Genomic DNA, 16,773 nt, shown 5'->3' with positions numbered 1-16,773 from the left:
GGTCTGTCCGAGTTCTTCTTCTGGCACCTCGGGTTATTGTGTTACTCTTCATCGTCAGCTCCTTCTCTTCCTCTCTGAAAGCTTCTGAATAAATACTGCTGTGGGACATTCCTTCACCATGGGAACCGCTGGTAACAATGCGGCGATGCCAGCATTAATGTGTGTTTTTCTCTCTTCTCTCTCTCTCTCTCTCTCTCTCTCTCTCTCTCTCTCTCTCTCTCTCTCTCTCTCTCTCTCTCTCTCCTCTCTTTTTTGCTCTCTCTGTCATCTGCTCTCTCCCTCCCTCTCTCTGTCTCTCCTGCCCCTCCCTCCCTAGCCGCTGAGTAAGTACCCCCCCTTAATGAACGACATCTCCTTCTGGCTGCCTGCGGAGGGGTACAGTTCCAACGACTTCTACGACCTGGTGAGGACCACGGGAGGAGATCTGGTGGAGAAGGTCACTCTGGAAGACCGCTTCACTCACCCCAAGTAAGACACCCACAAACACACACACTGTTTATTGCACACCCTCACAAAAAACATACACACTGCGAATATGGAGAACACAACAAAGAGATACATTATCTACAGAATAATTTCCTCTCACCCCCTAACCCTAACCCAGACATAACTAGAAAGGCATTTCCTGCTGAAAATGCGTTGGAATGCTGAAAGATTAAATTATTTTTCTTAAATTGCAGAAAATACAGAAATGAGAAAATACCCGCAAGCTGAAATGAATGTCAAAAATGTGTGAGTCACACAAAAGAGGCAGTGTGGAAACTGAACTGCATCATCTAACAACGCTAAGAGCTGAAATACAATGCGGGAGAAGCTGAAAGCTGAACTGTTAAACAGAAGAAGAAGTAGGCCTAGGCTAGCTAGTCATAAAAAGAATATTATAGTCTTAACAGCTGAAATTATAGTTGGGATAGTAATAGCAGTAGCAGATGTGTGCATTGAGTGCGTTTACTCGGCTTTCTTAGTAGGATTCAATGTGTTGATGGAATGAAACATACAGCAGTAGGGCCGATACAGGAAGACACGGCGACACTTTGTTGCTGAAGGATGATGGTGCAAGTTTTGTCCGTGGAGCATACAACGATTAATAAAAAGAATCATGTAGACGCGCTTATTGAGTAATCGCATAACTAATTACATGTAAATCTCAGAAACGGCTTGAAAAAGTCATGAAACATAATCAGTGATATTGAAAAAAGTTGAATAGATATCAAAAACCTGAATTATTTAAAAATAGTTTAGGGTTTTGTCAACATTTTAAAGTTTAAATGGTGGCTCTAGCTGAAAGATTGAGGAAGAAGAAGGATTTGGAAGTTGAAGAAGTTTAAAGAAGTTTGAGAGGATTTGAAAGAAAACTCCATTGGAAACCCATGTTAAAAATATTATGAATATTGATTTATATTAATTCAAGCATAAGAGGTACAAAGCTGAAAAGTCATAGCACCCATGGCCTGAAACTGCTGAATTTTTTGATAGCTGAACGGTTTTAATAGCTGAAGATTTGAAGGCGCTGAAAGGTGTCTTGGAAGAAATAGAAGAAGTTGAATAAAGATTCAAAGAACAATACTTGGAATGCTGAAGCAGCATTCCAACAATAAGAAGTTGAATAAAGATTCAAAGAACAATACTTGGAATGCTGAAGCAGCATTCCAACAATGACAGGACAGGGGCTAGAATCCCTGACCACTGATGGTCCTCTCCTCTGTTACAGGGGAAGGGAAGAGAGGAGACTTCTGTCTCTTTATCTTGGTGGATGTGTGTGCGTACATCTGTGTGTGCGTGAAGGTCCTACTCCATGCTGTGTCCGCAATCCACCTCCCGTTAACATCTCACGTCCTCCATAGCAGAATGTGTGTGTGTCTGTGTGTGTGTGTGTTTAACAGCATAACGAGGGCCCTGCAGTGCGTAAAAACGCCTGCAAGCATTAATCTCTGTCCCTGCTCTTAATCTGTTTTAAATAGCAACCTTTTCCCTCCTCTCTGTAATGATGGCCGTAAATATAAGCCGGTCTGGCCTGGTCCAGCTCCGCTCCGCCTGCATGGAGACGTGACAGCCAGCTGCATTGCTGTGTGCGTGTATCTGCAGTTTCCCTGCTGCCTTCCTCTCCCTTTCTTTATCCTCCTCTTTCTTCCCTGTCTCCCCCCTCTTTCCCCGCTAACCTGTATCTCCCACTCTCTGCCCTCTGCCCCCCTCCATGTCCTCCCCTCGGTTTATACCCGTTGCCCCGGTTCCTCCCGCCTACCCCTGCAGTCCGATCAGTTGTGTTGTGATATTGATAGGCCGCTTTCTTAGTAAACTAACTTCCTCTTACGGCCCAATTATCTTTCTGCATCATCTTCCTCCATCTTACGCCTGTCTCCACCGATAACCGTCTTCCCCGGTTGCCTGCATACTGGCAGCTTTAGGAACAAGATGGCTGCCATCATCCTCTTTGTCACCTCAGAACCGCTGTGTCATGATTCTATTGGGGTGTATGAGAGAAAGAAGGGAGGAGGGAGAAGAGGGGAGGAGGGAGAGAGGGGAGGTTGAGTAAAGGAGAGGAGAATGATGAAGAGTTTTGAGGATTATAGGAGGGAGAGGAGAAAGGTTGTGACCTTGTCGTATATAACAGATCTTTAAAGGTGTAGAGAGAAGGAGAAGAAGAAATATAGAGAGGGAGCACAAAATACAGTTGGAGTACGTGAATATAACGAACAGGGTAACATGACCTTCCTTTTTCACCTGCAGTTACCTGCACAAGGACAGAGGAGTTTAAATATCTCCAAATGGAGATAATAACTTAATCGTCCATAATATATACATAACATTTAAATTTGCTTTCGGCATTCTAGCAGTACAGCACAGGACAACAATAGAGAAAATCTAAAATACTGTCCTCGTCTGTTTAAGGCAGTTCAGTTAAAGTAAAGATAGAAGCTAAAGAACAAACGCAACAGTAGTTAGAGAACTCCACTGAGGTAAAGAACACCAGTCAGTCAGCAGACCTATCCATCATCCTGTCAATCAGTCTGTCTATCTGACAGACAAACAGGTCTACAACTGCCTATCTCACACACTCACTCACACACAAACCCACACACACACAAACTCACACACAGACACAAATCTGTGCACCAGACCAGGTGTGACACTGACATGTAATCCTCAGTTTAATCAGCTTGTAGTCCTGTGAGGATGAGTTTAGCAAAGTCTGCTGATTAGGACTATTCCTCACAGCTGAGGTTGTAAAACTGTATGTGATACACACACACACATACACACACATTCAATTAGATGTCCCGATCGAGGCCCTTCAATCCCTGTGTTTTTTGGTGTTCCTTCCTAGCCCCACCCCTCTGTCATTGCCAAACAGTTTGTGTGGAGGAGTGTGGAGATGTCTCTTCCTGGTCTCTCCTGTATTCCTGTGGTGCGCCCCAGTGGTACAAATCAATGTTGATGGCTCCTATAATACCTCACAAATCTGCATTTATTGGTCAGTAACACTGTCAGATGTAATCTTGGAGGATTAATTTGGGAAGTCGGGCGGGCTGTCAGTCAAACTGACAGGCTTGCCAGGAAGTCGTCCTCGTAGCTTGGCGGTAGTGTGTGTGTGTGTGGGTGTGTGTACCGCATACACAGTGTTACAACCTCAGCTCATAGGGATATTGGGGTTGTAAAATGCAGATGTTGTTGTTGTTTTTGATCAGTGTGTGTGTTGTGTTGTGTGTGAAGACAGACAGACTAAGCCAGTTAATGCGGCCTAACTTAGCATAGCTCTCGTGTACAGGGCTCTGTTAGCATGACAGCTGACAGTGATCATGTCTAGCTTAAGATACAGCACAGGCTTCTGTTAGCGTGCTAGTTAGCAGCAGGCCTACCCCCATACTATCAGTTGGTGGTAGGTGTTCTAGCTTGTAGCAAGCCCTGGCTCTAATAGATGTTTCTATTAGCAAGTTAGCTGCCTGGTACAGGCTGGTATTGCTGTGCTAGCCATGCTACTCATGTTAGTGTGCTAGCTAGCCCCTTGAGTCTCCTAACTGGCAGTGTTTTATGGTTCCTATGTGAGTGTAGGAGACTGGAGCAAGAGCGTGGCAGGAGATTTATAACATCGCCTCCAGGGCCCGCTGGGTAATCTGGGGATAATGGAGTGTTGGGGTCACAAAGACCGAACACCCCCGTCCAGCTCCCCACCCCAGGGTGATACCTACATAATACTGCTTTTATTTTATTTACATTAACTGAACACGTTAAACAAACACATTACAAGAAGATGAGAGAGTGATGAAAGGAGAGACAGAGAGAGAGTGAGGTAGGGGACTTGCCATGCACCTAGAAAATACTATTTCTATGTTAACCGATTCCCTTGGGGAGATACAAATGGGAGAGACTGAGAGAGAGGGTTAGAGAGGAGGAGAAAAAGCGAGCAGAAGAGAGAAAGTGTCAAATGAATAGTAGAGATCTACCGGTATTTAGACAGCTATTACTACACTATTTTACCTCTCCTCGCCTCATCCACCCATCTGGGGATGTGTTAAAATGTGAGAGGAGGGCGATGAGAGGTGGAGTACAATGGGGTGAGAGGGCTATGGAATGGAGAGAAATGGAGAGGGTGGTAATAAGTGCTTTTGTTGTTTGTGAAGTATGCTGTGTGATACAGAGGAAAGAGGTTGTTGTTCCACTGTGGTAAGTGTTTTCGAGAAGGGGAGAGGCAGGAGACGAGGAGGAAGACATGATGAAGAGAAGAAGCAAGGAGACTAGGTGGCTAAGAAAGGAGAGGAAATAGTGGAATGTGAGGGGAGAGGGAGAGGAGAGGAGAAAGATGAGTGTGTCTACTGATTAAGTTCGATCTCTGAGGACTGGAGATGGTCCTTACCCAAAGATACATCTGGAGGGCAGGAGAGAGAGAACAGAGGAGGGAGGGGAGAAGTAAGGAGAAGAGAGAGAGACGCGGGGTGTGGAGTGAGTGAATGAGAGAGGGATGAAAAGAGGTAGAGAGGCTGAGGGCCATTCTGAGATTGGATCAATGCAGTAATTAGAACAGAATCCAGAGTCAAATACTGACAAACTCTCTCTCCCTCTCTCTTCTCTCTAACTCTCCCTCCCCCCCCCCCCTCTCTCCAGCATATTTCTCATTCAGCTGGACAAACAGAACCAACACTGTGACACATTCAACAATCATAATTTACAAACAACACTGACACAGACATGCTGTCCAAGTGCTGTCACCCCAACTTCCCCGTCTCTGAAGACTTTGTTCAGAACACAGGGGTCAGGGGTCACTGTCTGACTGAGAGGGTGTGAAGAGAGAAGGGAAGCAGGGAGTATAATAGCCTCTACATCTGTATTTTTGCTCCAGGAGGAAGAAAAATATCTGTCTGTTCCTCTCTGCACTTCTTTTTGTCAGACCAGCAGACAATTAGTGGCTAACATGAAGAAAACCTGTGTTTGTGTCAGACAAGGAGAGAGAGGGAGCCAGACAAAGAGAGGGAGAGAGGGAGAGAGGGAGAGAGGGAGAGAGAGAGAGAGAGAGAGATATAAGAGGTTGTCAGAAAAGGTTAGAGAGAGGGGCAAGAAGGAAAGATCCAGGGAAGAGACAGAGAAAGGGAGGGAGATGGAGAGAAAAAATCTTGCAGATCTATCCTGAAAGGTCACAATGAATTGAGGGAGGATAGTATTGGGAATAGAGAGACAAACAAGAGGAGAAGATTAATATATACACACACACAGACACACAGGCAGCAGAAACCCAAGAGAAACAATCCTGTATCTGGGAGACATGATAGAGATGATGATGATGAAGATATTTATCTTCCTTAGAGGTGAGATGTGAGAGGAGGGCATGGGACAAGAGAGGAAAGTGAAAGAGATGTTTTCATTTCTTTATTCATTTAGCTGATGCTTTTATCCAAAGCGGTGTACTGTACAGGGGGGATTTGAACCTGCAACCTCTTGATCTGCAGTGAAATGCTCTGACTACTGAGCTTTACCCTCCCCGGGGCGAGAGGGGAGGATTCCAGAACAGGATAGTGGAGAAGATAGAGATGTAGCAGAGTTAGAGAAGATAGTGGTGCAGCAGAGCTTCAGAAGATAGAGGTGCAGCAGAGCTTCAGAAGATAGAGGTGCAGCAGAGCTTCAGAAGATAGAGGTGCAGCAGAGCTACAGAAGATTGAGGTGCAGCAGAGCTTCAGAAGATAGAGGTGCAGCAGAGCTTCAGAAGATAGAGGTGTAGCAGAGCTACAGAAGGTAGAGGTGCAGCAGAGCTTCAGAAGATACAGGTGCAGCAGAGCTTCAGAAGATAGAGGTGCAGCAGAGCTTCAGAAGATAGAGGTGCAGCAGAGCTTCAGAAGATAGAGGTGCAGCAGAGCTACAGAAGATAGAGGTGCAGCAGAGCTTCAGAAGATATAGGTTCAGCTGAGTTTCAGAAGATAGAGGTGCATCAGAGCTACAGAAGATAGAGGTGCAGCAGAGCTTCAGAAGATAGAGGTGCAGCAGAGCTTCAGAAGATTGAGGTGCAGCAGAGCTTCAGAAGATAGAGGTGCAGCAGAGCTTCAGAGGCTGGATATGAGGGAATGGGGTGCAGACGGTTTTGGGATGATGGTGGGAGGACCATTTGGAGGTAGTATTTTGTGTGTGTTTGAAGGATGAGTGTTAGGTCATGCAGGCCCTTGTGTGTGTGTGTGTGTGTGTGTGTCGTAGGGGTGAGGTGTGGTGGGAGGGGGTTACCTTGCCAGATTGTTGATTGCACAGAGATTTGCTGTATTCTTCTCCTCAATCACTCGATGACAGCTGTCTCTGTCTCTCTCTGTTTCTGTCTCTCTGACTATCTCTCTGTCTCTCTCTATCTCTATTATCTTTCATCACCCAATCCCTGCCTGCATCCTTCTAAATAGCGTGGCTGAAAGCAATCTGCATCCTCCCACTAACAATGGGTGCGCCTTGAGAATCAGCAAACAACAACCTATTGTTTTCCTAAACACAACCCCCTAGCACACCAAGCACCTTTTGGCTTTTCAAACACACACACACTCATCTTACCAAGCTCGCAGGTAATTGATTAGATAAGGCCTGTCATTTTATGTTGGAATGAGAATCCTGGTGAGTTCTATTCATGGTGTTTTTGAAAGTGATGATGAGGAACATGGCAAATAGACAATAGTACCTCCAGCCCTCCATTATACACACACACACACACCTTCCTGGTAATGTTGCTCCGCGGTTTAGACCCAGCCAAGCAGAAACACACACATTAGGACACATTCACTTTCTCTAACGCATGTACACACACATTCTCACACACACACACACACTCTTCCCACTCACTCACACACACATAATGAAACACAAACTGTCCGTCAGTCCGTCTCCCTCTCCTTCTTGGTTTAATGCCTGCCCGGCCCTTCCTGTCCCAGCGTTATTTCCAGTCTGGTCAGAGCTGGCTTAATGCATCCAACCAAGAGCTAATGGCACGAAGCTGTTCCCCTGAGTCCACATCATATCCTCCCTGTGAACCATAGACACACTCAGACCAGGGAAGGACAAGGAGAAGAGGTTAGAAGAGGTTGAGATTATGGCTAGGGTTACATTCGCTTGGTCGTGTCGGCATTGGTATTTCTCTCACTCTGTTTCTCAAACTTAGCAACATCACGAAAGATGGACACTTAACGTGTTAAGCTTATGAAGATGTTGGCTGGGTCCTGGTTAAGGTCTTAATAGTGTCATCAAGGTCAGGATCCATGCACGGTCGACAGTCTTGTTGTTTCATGCCAGTCCTGAATCTGCAACAGAGACCAAAAACTGGTGATGATAAAATGGTTCCTAAAAGTATTTTGTCTGTATTTACGAGTGTGTGTGTGTGTATGAGTGTGTGTGTATGAGTGTTTGTGTGTGCATGTATCAGGCTCAGGAAGGATATCCAGTTTACAATCACTCTCCTAAGGGTCTGTGGGCTTATTGACATTGGTGTGTGTGTATGTCCATGCGAGTATGTCTGTGTGCGTGTGTGTGTTTGAGGTGGTTAAACCTCAGACACAGGAATCCTGGTGCCTAGTGCCTCTGTCCAATCCCCCCCTTTACACACACACACACACACACACACACATCACACACACACACACTCCCTTTGGACCCTGCTGGGGGAAAAGCTGGATCCATTTGCTACAGGGGCGCACTAATTAGCAGCTAGGGCTTCTGGGTAGCAGTGTTTGGTTAAAGGCCTTAGGAGGGGAGGGGGAGGGGCAGGGGGGGGGGGGGGGCGGTCATAGATTCCGGTTACTGATTCTTGCTCCACCTCTGCCAGCCAGCCCTACCACTCCACCTCCTGTCCCGTGTGCCCCTCACACCCCCCTGGTTTACTTATGAGGTTTCAGATCAGTGGTGGCGCCCAGCGGGGCCCGGCGGCCCGCTCGCTCTCAGCTCCAAACACAATGACTGACCCCGACGATAATTGGAAGGCACAAAATGTCGGGCGGGGACGATTGGCGAGCGGCGTGTTTGATCGCTCAATTCATCTGTTTATGCAAATAGAGGGAGGGAGCCAGCCGTGGATTTAAAAGGCTCAGAGGAAATCACACAAACACACACATGTACACACACACACGTGTTCCCACACACCTTAGCGATCACACATACACACGTGCGTGCCGTTCATCCTCACAGACACAGACCTGACCTCAATAACACCGTGCTGCACCCCTGTCCACACAATCACCCATAACTCCTTGCTGCATGGCAGGGTTGTATTGATCTCCAGGAACGCCGACCAACGTCAGATTAAACATTTATGGCGCCCGCCTCGGAGAATACCCACAATGCAACTGGTGTGTGTAAATATGTGTGTGTACCTGGTGAGGGAGGTGAGTGTATGTGTTTGTTTCAGTGCTTGTGTATGTGTGTCATTGCTTCTGACAAGCACACTCGCTCACACACACACACACACACTCCGTCTCTCACACACAACACATCACACACATCACACACACCACACATCACACAGAAGATAGCGATTGAGTGACGGTGTGTGTGTCCTGTCGCAATGTGTCATTATTAGGAGGGCATAATTATAGATATACTATCATTCATTTTAACTAATTAACTCAATGGTTGATATTTATCCATGAAGGTCATGGAGTGTTCAGAGGGAGAGGAAGAGCTCTATCAACAAGTGGCTTGTGCATCATAGAAGCACCCAGAGTAAAACAGACAGACTAGAAACAGTTAAAATGGAACGGGGAAGATTCTATCTCTTTAGAAAGGGCAAGTACAACGTTTAACAAGCAATTAATGCCACGGAAAGATCAATGTCGAAACCGGCAGCGATAAAATAAATAGACCCTAAATAATTCACTGAGATAACTGTAGGGGTATTATCCAGCTCTGAACCAATCACCTGCTAGATGTCAAGCTCATCTAGATACCCTCCCACTGCATCATGGGTAATGAGTGTCGTTGGGCGACTGCAAACAGAGGGGTCAGATGAGGTCACGGCCAATGATCCGATATGTGCTGGTCCACCATTTGATCACACTAACCTTTAGAGAGTGGAAACTCCAACTGACCTTAGAACGGTTTTGGAACAACATCTGTCCAGCAGACCACCTGATGAGCTAGTTTTAGAACATTGTCTATGTGTTCATGTGTTCTTTGTAGTCAGTTATTGAACCTAGATGATATTCTGTAGTAGAGCTGTGTTGACTGTAGAGTATGGATCCTGCTGGTGGTAATTCTGGTGGGAGAGAGAGAAAGTTAGAGAGAGAGTTAGAGAGAGAGTTAGAGAGAGAGAGAGAGAGAGAGAGAGAGAGAGAGAGAGAGAGAGGGGGGGGGGGGGGTGGAAGCAGGATCCAGTAAAGCTTAGTTTTTTTCAGATCATAGTCACGACATGCCGATTTGTATTCAACACACACACACAAGCTATACAGAGTTATCATTGTGAGAAATACTCACTCTGGAGGACCACCCACCTCCCCCCATCACTCTCTCCATCCCTCCATCTCTCCCCCATCACTCTCTCCATCCCTCCATCTCTCCCCCATCACTCTCCATCCCTCCATCTCTCTCTCCATCCCTCTCTCCACCCCTCCATCTCTCCCTCCATCCCTCTCTCCACCCCTCCTCTCTCACTGTGGTAGTCTCTCCACCCCTCCTCTCTCACTGTGGTAGTGGCTCCAGGTGAGATGAATAGAGGCTGTCACACTCACCCAGACACACCTTGTATGAACTATTAATTATGAGCTGGCAGCAGTGACTCTACACACACATACACACACATACACACACGCAAACACATGCACACACACACTTACACATATACAGTCCCACATTCATACATACATACATACATACGCCGGAAAAAAAGTGTGTTGTCTCATTTAACAGGTGGCTTAAAAGGGAGTACTACACAAACAACATACAGGCCCACACACACACACTTGTGTGTCACAAATGTGTGACACAAGTGTCACACATCTGTTTTGCAGGAAATATAATGGCATTTGCAGTATTTAGAAATCCATATTTGATAGCTATCAAACCACAGCGGGTGCTTCCGAGGGTGCTTCCAAATAGTTGGCTTTGTTATCGAGGGCATTGACTTTTAGTCCCAGCAGGAAGTATTGGATGAGGCTGTGGGGCACTTCCTGTTTGATTTCTGATGGATGGATGTTTGAGTGGGAGTATAAATGTATAGACTGCCATGATGTGTGTGTGTGTGTGTGTGTGTGTGTGTGTGTGTGTGTGTGTGTGTGTGTGTGTGTGTGTGTGTGTGTGTGTGTGTGTGTGTGTGTGTGCGAGACAGAGTGAGCTAACTGTGTGTATGCCCTGGTCTCTCTCAACCCCCACAGTAATATGTTTCTCTGTCCTGCAGGCTGAATTCAATCATACTTTGGAGGGAGGGGGGGATTTACCCCTTACTGACCTACACACACCAAACACACACACACACACGTGTAGAGAGAAGGATGTAGAGGGAGAGAGAGAGAGAGAGAGAGAGGGGGGGGGGGCTCTGTCTCTCTTTCTCTGCAGTCTTTCTTGGTGTCTCTCGGCCTCCTTCCTGTCGTCACCGCACAGACAGTCCTCTTTGATTCTCACTCCGTCTCCTTGTTTTTAAAACGCGTTATTTATCTCCCATCTCTCCTTCGCTCACACCCACATCAAATGAGCACTCTCACACACAGGCACACTGTGCATGTTTTGTTCGTACTCAACATCTAACCTCCTTTTCTGTATCCCACAACTCTGTGGGAGGCTATATTTGCTCTTGAACAAGGGAATACTCATCATTGTCATCTCTCCCTCCATCCCTCTATCTCTGTCCCTCCATCCCCCAAATTCTCCATTGATAGACATGCTTCCTCTCTTCTGTGACAGAAAACTTAATAATTTACGTTCTGTCTCTGGTCGTGAGCCTCTAGCCCCTCCACCCCCCCTCCGTATTCCACCCCTCCTCTCATCATTAGAGAATTTCTCTCTCTGTGTCTTTCATTAGGAACATATGATTTGTCTCTGCTAGTCGTTCTCCAAGAGGAAAAATCCAGGGCCTTAAAACACAGGAGGACACAGAGAAAGAGAGGGGGTGGGATTCTATTAGAAGCTAACTTTACATTGTTACATCTTCTGTACAAAGTGTTCTGTCTAGGCTGTGCCCCAGGTCATAACCAGACACTATTTTGTCTCCTAGCTGTTAGCCTCCTATCCCCTCCACCTCCTAGCTCCTCAGTTATCCAGCCTAGCAGTGGGATTGAACAGGAAGTACGGCGTCTGCCTGGGGTCTAGCCAGCCAATCAGAAGTGTTTAACCGGATGCAGATTGATTGGTCTGTCACCTTTGTTCCACGCCAATATTGATGAAGGGAACAGGTTTCTCTCTTTCTTCTCTACCGCCCTTAATCATTCCATCAGGAATGAGCGCCAGGTCTGAGACAAATCCGCTTACAAAAGGAGAAGAAAGAGAAGGGTGGAAGGGGTGGGGGAGAGAGGAGAGGTGGAGGGGGTGGGGGTGAGGGGGAGGATGGAGGTGGAGGGAGAGAAAGACAGAGGGTGGGTGTGTGGAAAGGATGGAGGAGGAAGGAGAGAGAGAGAGGGAGGGTGGGTGGGTGGGGCTGTACAGGGAGTGCAGGAGAGAGAAGAGAAAGAAATGGGTGGAGGAGCGGGGTGGGGGGGGCTTAATGGCAGATGTTTTTCATCCATCTCTCCTCCTCCCTTGGAACTTCCTCTCCCATGCTCTCTTCTCATACCCCCTCTGGCCTCCCCCTCCCTCTCTCTCCTCTTCCTCCCCTCTAAACTCCCTCCATCAGGGAGTGTCATGTTACTCCAGCTTTCTCCTCTCAGATTCACAGACAGGCTTTTCTAACTGCTTTTACTGCTGCAGCATCCCTTTCTCACTCACTCTCTCTCTCTCTCTCTCTCTCTCTCTCTCTCTCTCTCTCTCTCTCTCTCTCTCTCTGTCTCTCTCTATCCTCTCTCTTTCTCCTCTGTCTTTCTCTTCTCTCCCTCTCTCTTTCTCACTCTCCTCTCTCTCTCCCTCTCTCTGAAGGAAACCCTACACCCCTGTCCTAGCCTCCACCTCTCCATCCATCCATCTTTCTTTCCCTTCCACAGTCTCTCCCTCCATCTCTCTTCAGAACAGTGTGATCCTGTCTTTTCCAACAGAACTGTCAGGCAGACCACATGGCCCCAGCTAGTTTGGCTATGTGTGAGTGTGTGTGTGTGTGTGTGTGTGTGTGTGTGTCTCACAGGCTTTGTTTGAGTGTTTTGATATGAGAAGGCAGATTTGATGCAGCAAAATTACCCAATCTCATAGAACAACAGCAAGAAAAAAAGAGAGGGAGAGAAAGGTGATTGGGGGAGGAGACGGAGTCCAAAGGAATGGTAATATATGCTAATAGGGATGTAGTATTGGTTCTTTCATTGAGAGTGAAACAGACAGGTCCAAACAGCTTCCTGTTTCTGAATCCACAGGAACACAGAGCCGGTTCTGCTACGTGGAAAGCAAAACATGACTCATAATACGATAAAGTCTTTTAAAAATAGTAGAGAGAGAAAATACACTGTAGTGTGTGGGTGTTTGGATTCACTCACAAGTAGAAGGTAAAAGGTACATTTGTTTATGTGTGCATGTGTACTTTGTTTTCTGTCTTGATGTGTGTGTGTCAGATGTCCCCTGCAGAGCTGGAGCAGGTTCTGAGTGCTCCTCACTACTCAGCTGGACCCCCTTTGGGAATGATTTATAGGCTTGAGTGGACGCACAAGTGTGTGTGTTGTGTTTGTGCACACGTGTGTGTGTTGTGTTTGCGCACACTTGCGTGTTGTGTTTGTGCACACTTGTGTGTGTTGTGTTTGCGCACATGTGTGGGTGTGTGTGCGTGAATGTGTGTCTGAGAAAGAGAAAGAGATTTGTGTAATATCCTTTAGTCGGTTAACCCTTGTGTTATCTTCGGGTCATTCTGACCCATCAGTCATTGTGACCCACCGTCGTATTGCGACAAATTTACCGCATAGAAAAACAAAGTGAAGCTTTTTCTTTTAACCGTTGGGCTGTCTCAGACCCCCCACATTGCGAAAGTTAAAAGAAAATAATTTGTATTTGTTTTTGAATTGGGTAAAATTGGGTAAACACAACAATGGTTCGTTATGAACCTTTGGGTCATGTGACCCGAAGGCAGCACAAGGGTTAAAGGCCTCTCTAAATGTGAATCTGTGTTCTCCACATCTCCACCGTGCACTCACACCCTGTGTGTCGTACGCTGCCCATGTTCTCTGCCCCTTTCCTCTTCACCTTCTTCTTCCAGCCTCGACCCTCCATGTAAATGTAGCCAGCAGGCCAATAAGCAGGAGGCTGCTCCAGTAAAACCAGTTGTTGTGTGGGTATCGCTGTTGTGCTTCAGTCTGGTGAATTATTGAACACCTGTGCTAACGCATTGAAATGTCAGACTCTGTCTCTGCCTCTCTGCCTAGACAGACGGGAGGGGGAGAGAGGGAGGAGAGGAGAAAGGGACAGAAACAACAAATGTCATTTCTCTAACTAGGCCTTCGACGTTGCCAAACGCTATTGATTATCTTTTCGATGTTTTCTCTCCATCTCTGAATAATTTATTTTTCCATTATCGCCTGGGAAGGGATGGAAGGCTGCTTCTAAAACAGCATGTGACTATATTGCTTTACTATACTACCTGACCATACAATACTACTATACTTCTGTACTGTACTATTCTACTATACTATACTACTGTACTGTACTACTATACTATACTACTGTACTATGCAATACTACTGTGCTATACTACTGTACTGTACTATACTACTATACTATACTACTTTATTAAAATACTGTACTATACTACTGTGCTATACAACTGTACTATACTATACTACTTTATTACACTACTGTACTATACTATACTAGTATACTGTACTACTGTACTACAATACTATACTATACTGCTGCACTATACTGAGTATATATTGATAGAGCAGGTGATGGGGGTAGAAGAACAGGGAGTCAAAAAGAGAGGAAGAGGGAGAGAAGGAAAGTCAGCAACAGTATGATGTGTGTGTGGAGGTCAGTAGCTGTCTGTGTTTCTGGCACTTTCCACAGCATCATCCTCACTGACTGTTAATTTAAAAAACTCATCTATATTTGGCATTTCACCCCTCCCTCTCTATTTCTCTCTCTTTTTCTCTCGTGCCAACTCGCTTTATTTCCTTTTCTCTATCTGTCTCTCTAATACTCCCTCCATCTCTTTCCCTTTCCTCCCTCATTCCATCCTCCTCCCTCTCCCTGTTGGGTTAATTGATTTCTCTTCACCTGGTGTTTCCTTGTCTTGTGAGGTCACACACACCAATTATATCTCTCCACAGCTAAACAGATGATCTTTCATCATCTGACAGTCAGGCTCACACATGCACACACACACCTCCCAATGTGTTGGCGGTCACCCTCCCAGGTTAAGGGAGGGGGTTATGAGGGATGGAGCCTCTTCTTTCATATACAGTCTACCACTTCTTCCTCCTCCCCCTCTCCCCCCTCCCCCTCTTCCTCCTCCCCCTCTCTCTCCTCCCCCTCTTCCTCCTCCCCCTCTCCCCCTCTTCCTCCTCCCCCTCTCTCTCCTCCCCCTCTTCCTCCTCCCCCTCTCCCCCCTCCCCCTCTTCCTCCTCCCCCTCTCTCTCCTCCCCCTCTTCCTCCTCCCCCTCTCCCTCCTCCCCCTCTTCCTCATCCTCCTCTCTCTCCTCTCACTTTCCCTCCTCCCCCTCTCCTACCTCCCCCTCTCCATCGCGTCTTCTCCTCCCCCTGCCCTAGTACACCCCCTCCCTCACTATTCCAAGGACCATCTGTACTCAGTCACGGCGTGAAAAGATGGAAAAATGTAATCTATCCTCCTGTCTCAGTGAGAGAGAGACGGGAGATGAAAAGAGGGGATCGGCTGTCGTTTAACCTCAAGTGCTTCCGATTAAACATCAGGCCAGTCTCCAGACCTTCCTCTCTTCTCCTCCTCCTCCTTACTTCTCTCCTCCTGCTCCCTTTTCTCCTCCCTTCTCCTCCTCCTCGCCTCTCCTCGCTTCTCTCTCATCTGTTCTGTTGGTAATGAGGTGCAGGTCTGCTCTGCTTCACACAAACACACACGCTCACACACACACACACACATTGGTATAAATGGAGACGGAATCTTCTTCATTGTGTGTGACTTCACAGGAAGAGGCTGATTTGAAGTTACCAAATTAGAGTTGTAGCGTGTATGTGCTTGTATGTGCTCGTATGTGTGTGTGTGTGTGTGTGCTTGTGTGTGTGGGACGACACAAGGCGCCAATGGAGAGGTTGGTAGAAATCCCCAGACTCACACATCCTCTCCTCAGCAATTTTGCTTTATGTGGTGTTCAGAGACACTCTTCACATACACATACCAAGACACACGCACATGTTCAACAATACACATCACATGCACACCAAGTGCAGGCTACATGTGTCTTCTGAGGTCTTATATCACTAAAATACACTACTGCCACTGCCCTCTCACTCCCCCCCGCCCCATCCTTCTCTTCTCTCTGTTCTCATTCACATATTCCCCAATCAGGGGGTCGTGTGTGTATGTGTGGCCGTGTTTACATGTGTTTGTGTCCATAATACAGTCGTATTAGAATATTCCATATCTGACCTACCCTTCTCTCTGAGGACAAGCAGGACAACAAGACACGTGACACAAATTCGAATACCTCTCATCCACTAAAGTACCCCCCTTCCTCCCTCCCTCCAGGACCCAGAGACAGAGCCACTGCTACAGAATCGTCTACCGCCACATGGAGCGAACTTTGACCCAGGAAGAAGTTAGGGTCGTCCACCGGGCCATTGAACAAGCTGCTGAGCATGAGCTGGGGGTGGAGGGGAGGTACTGACACACACACACACCCTCCACCAGTATGTGCACTGGGAAGGATTGGGAGACGGGGGGGGGGGGGGGGGGGGGTTCTTTATACACAGTGTTTCCATGTACATTTACTGACCGTGGGTTTCAAATAAACCTCAACATTTGGGTCGAGTGGTCGTAGTAGTGTATTTATTCTCCACACTGGGAGGCTGTGGACAGCTGTTTCTACTCCGCCTCATCAGGTGATAACCATGTTTACTTCAGTGATAATACCTTCCCCTGTGTATGTGTGTGCGTGTGGGTGTGTGTGTGTGTGTGTGTGTGTGTGTGTGTGTTATACCGTCCTCCCTCTCTGCTCTGCCAATGGGCCTGGAACTGCTGTGTGTTTTGAGGGTGTGTTCGTGCATGTTAATTCCTGATGAGGCTATTTGTGGTTCTTGTCT

General features: G+C 46.9%; 1 protein-coding gene across 1 annotated transcript; it reads left to right on the top strand.

Moving 5' to 3' along the window:
• Positions 1-303: 303 nt before the first annotated feature.
• LOC134015698 (phenylalanine--tRNA ligase, mitochondrial-like) lies at positions 304-16,490 on the top strand. The gene is made up of 2 exons (XM_062455257.1): positions 304-468; positions 16,220-16,490. Exons 1-2 carry the CDS (start codon positions 341-343, stop codon positions 16,356-16,358), a joined length of 267 nt encoding a protein of 88 aa, XP_062311241.1. The 5' UTR covers positions 304-340; the 3' UTR covers positions 16,359-16,490.
• The last annotated feature ends 283 nt before the right edge of the window (positions 16,491-16,773 follow it).

Source organism: Osmerus eperlanus, unplaced genomic scaffold (assembly GCF_963692335.1).
Source record: "Osmerus eperlanus unplaced genomic scaffold, fOsmEpe2.1 SCAFFOLD_456, whole genome shotgun sequence".
NCBI lineage: Eukaryota > Metazoa > Chordata > Actinopteri > Osmeriformes > Osmeridae > Osmerus > Osmerus eperlanus.
This window is presented reverse-complemented; position numbering and strand designations above follow the sequence as displayed.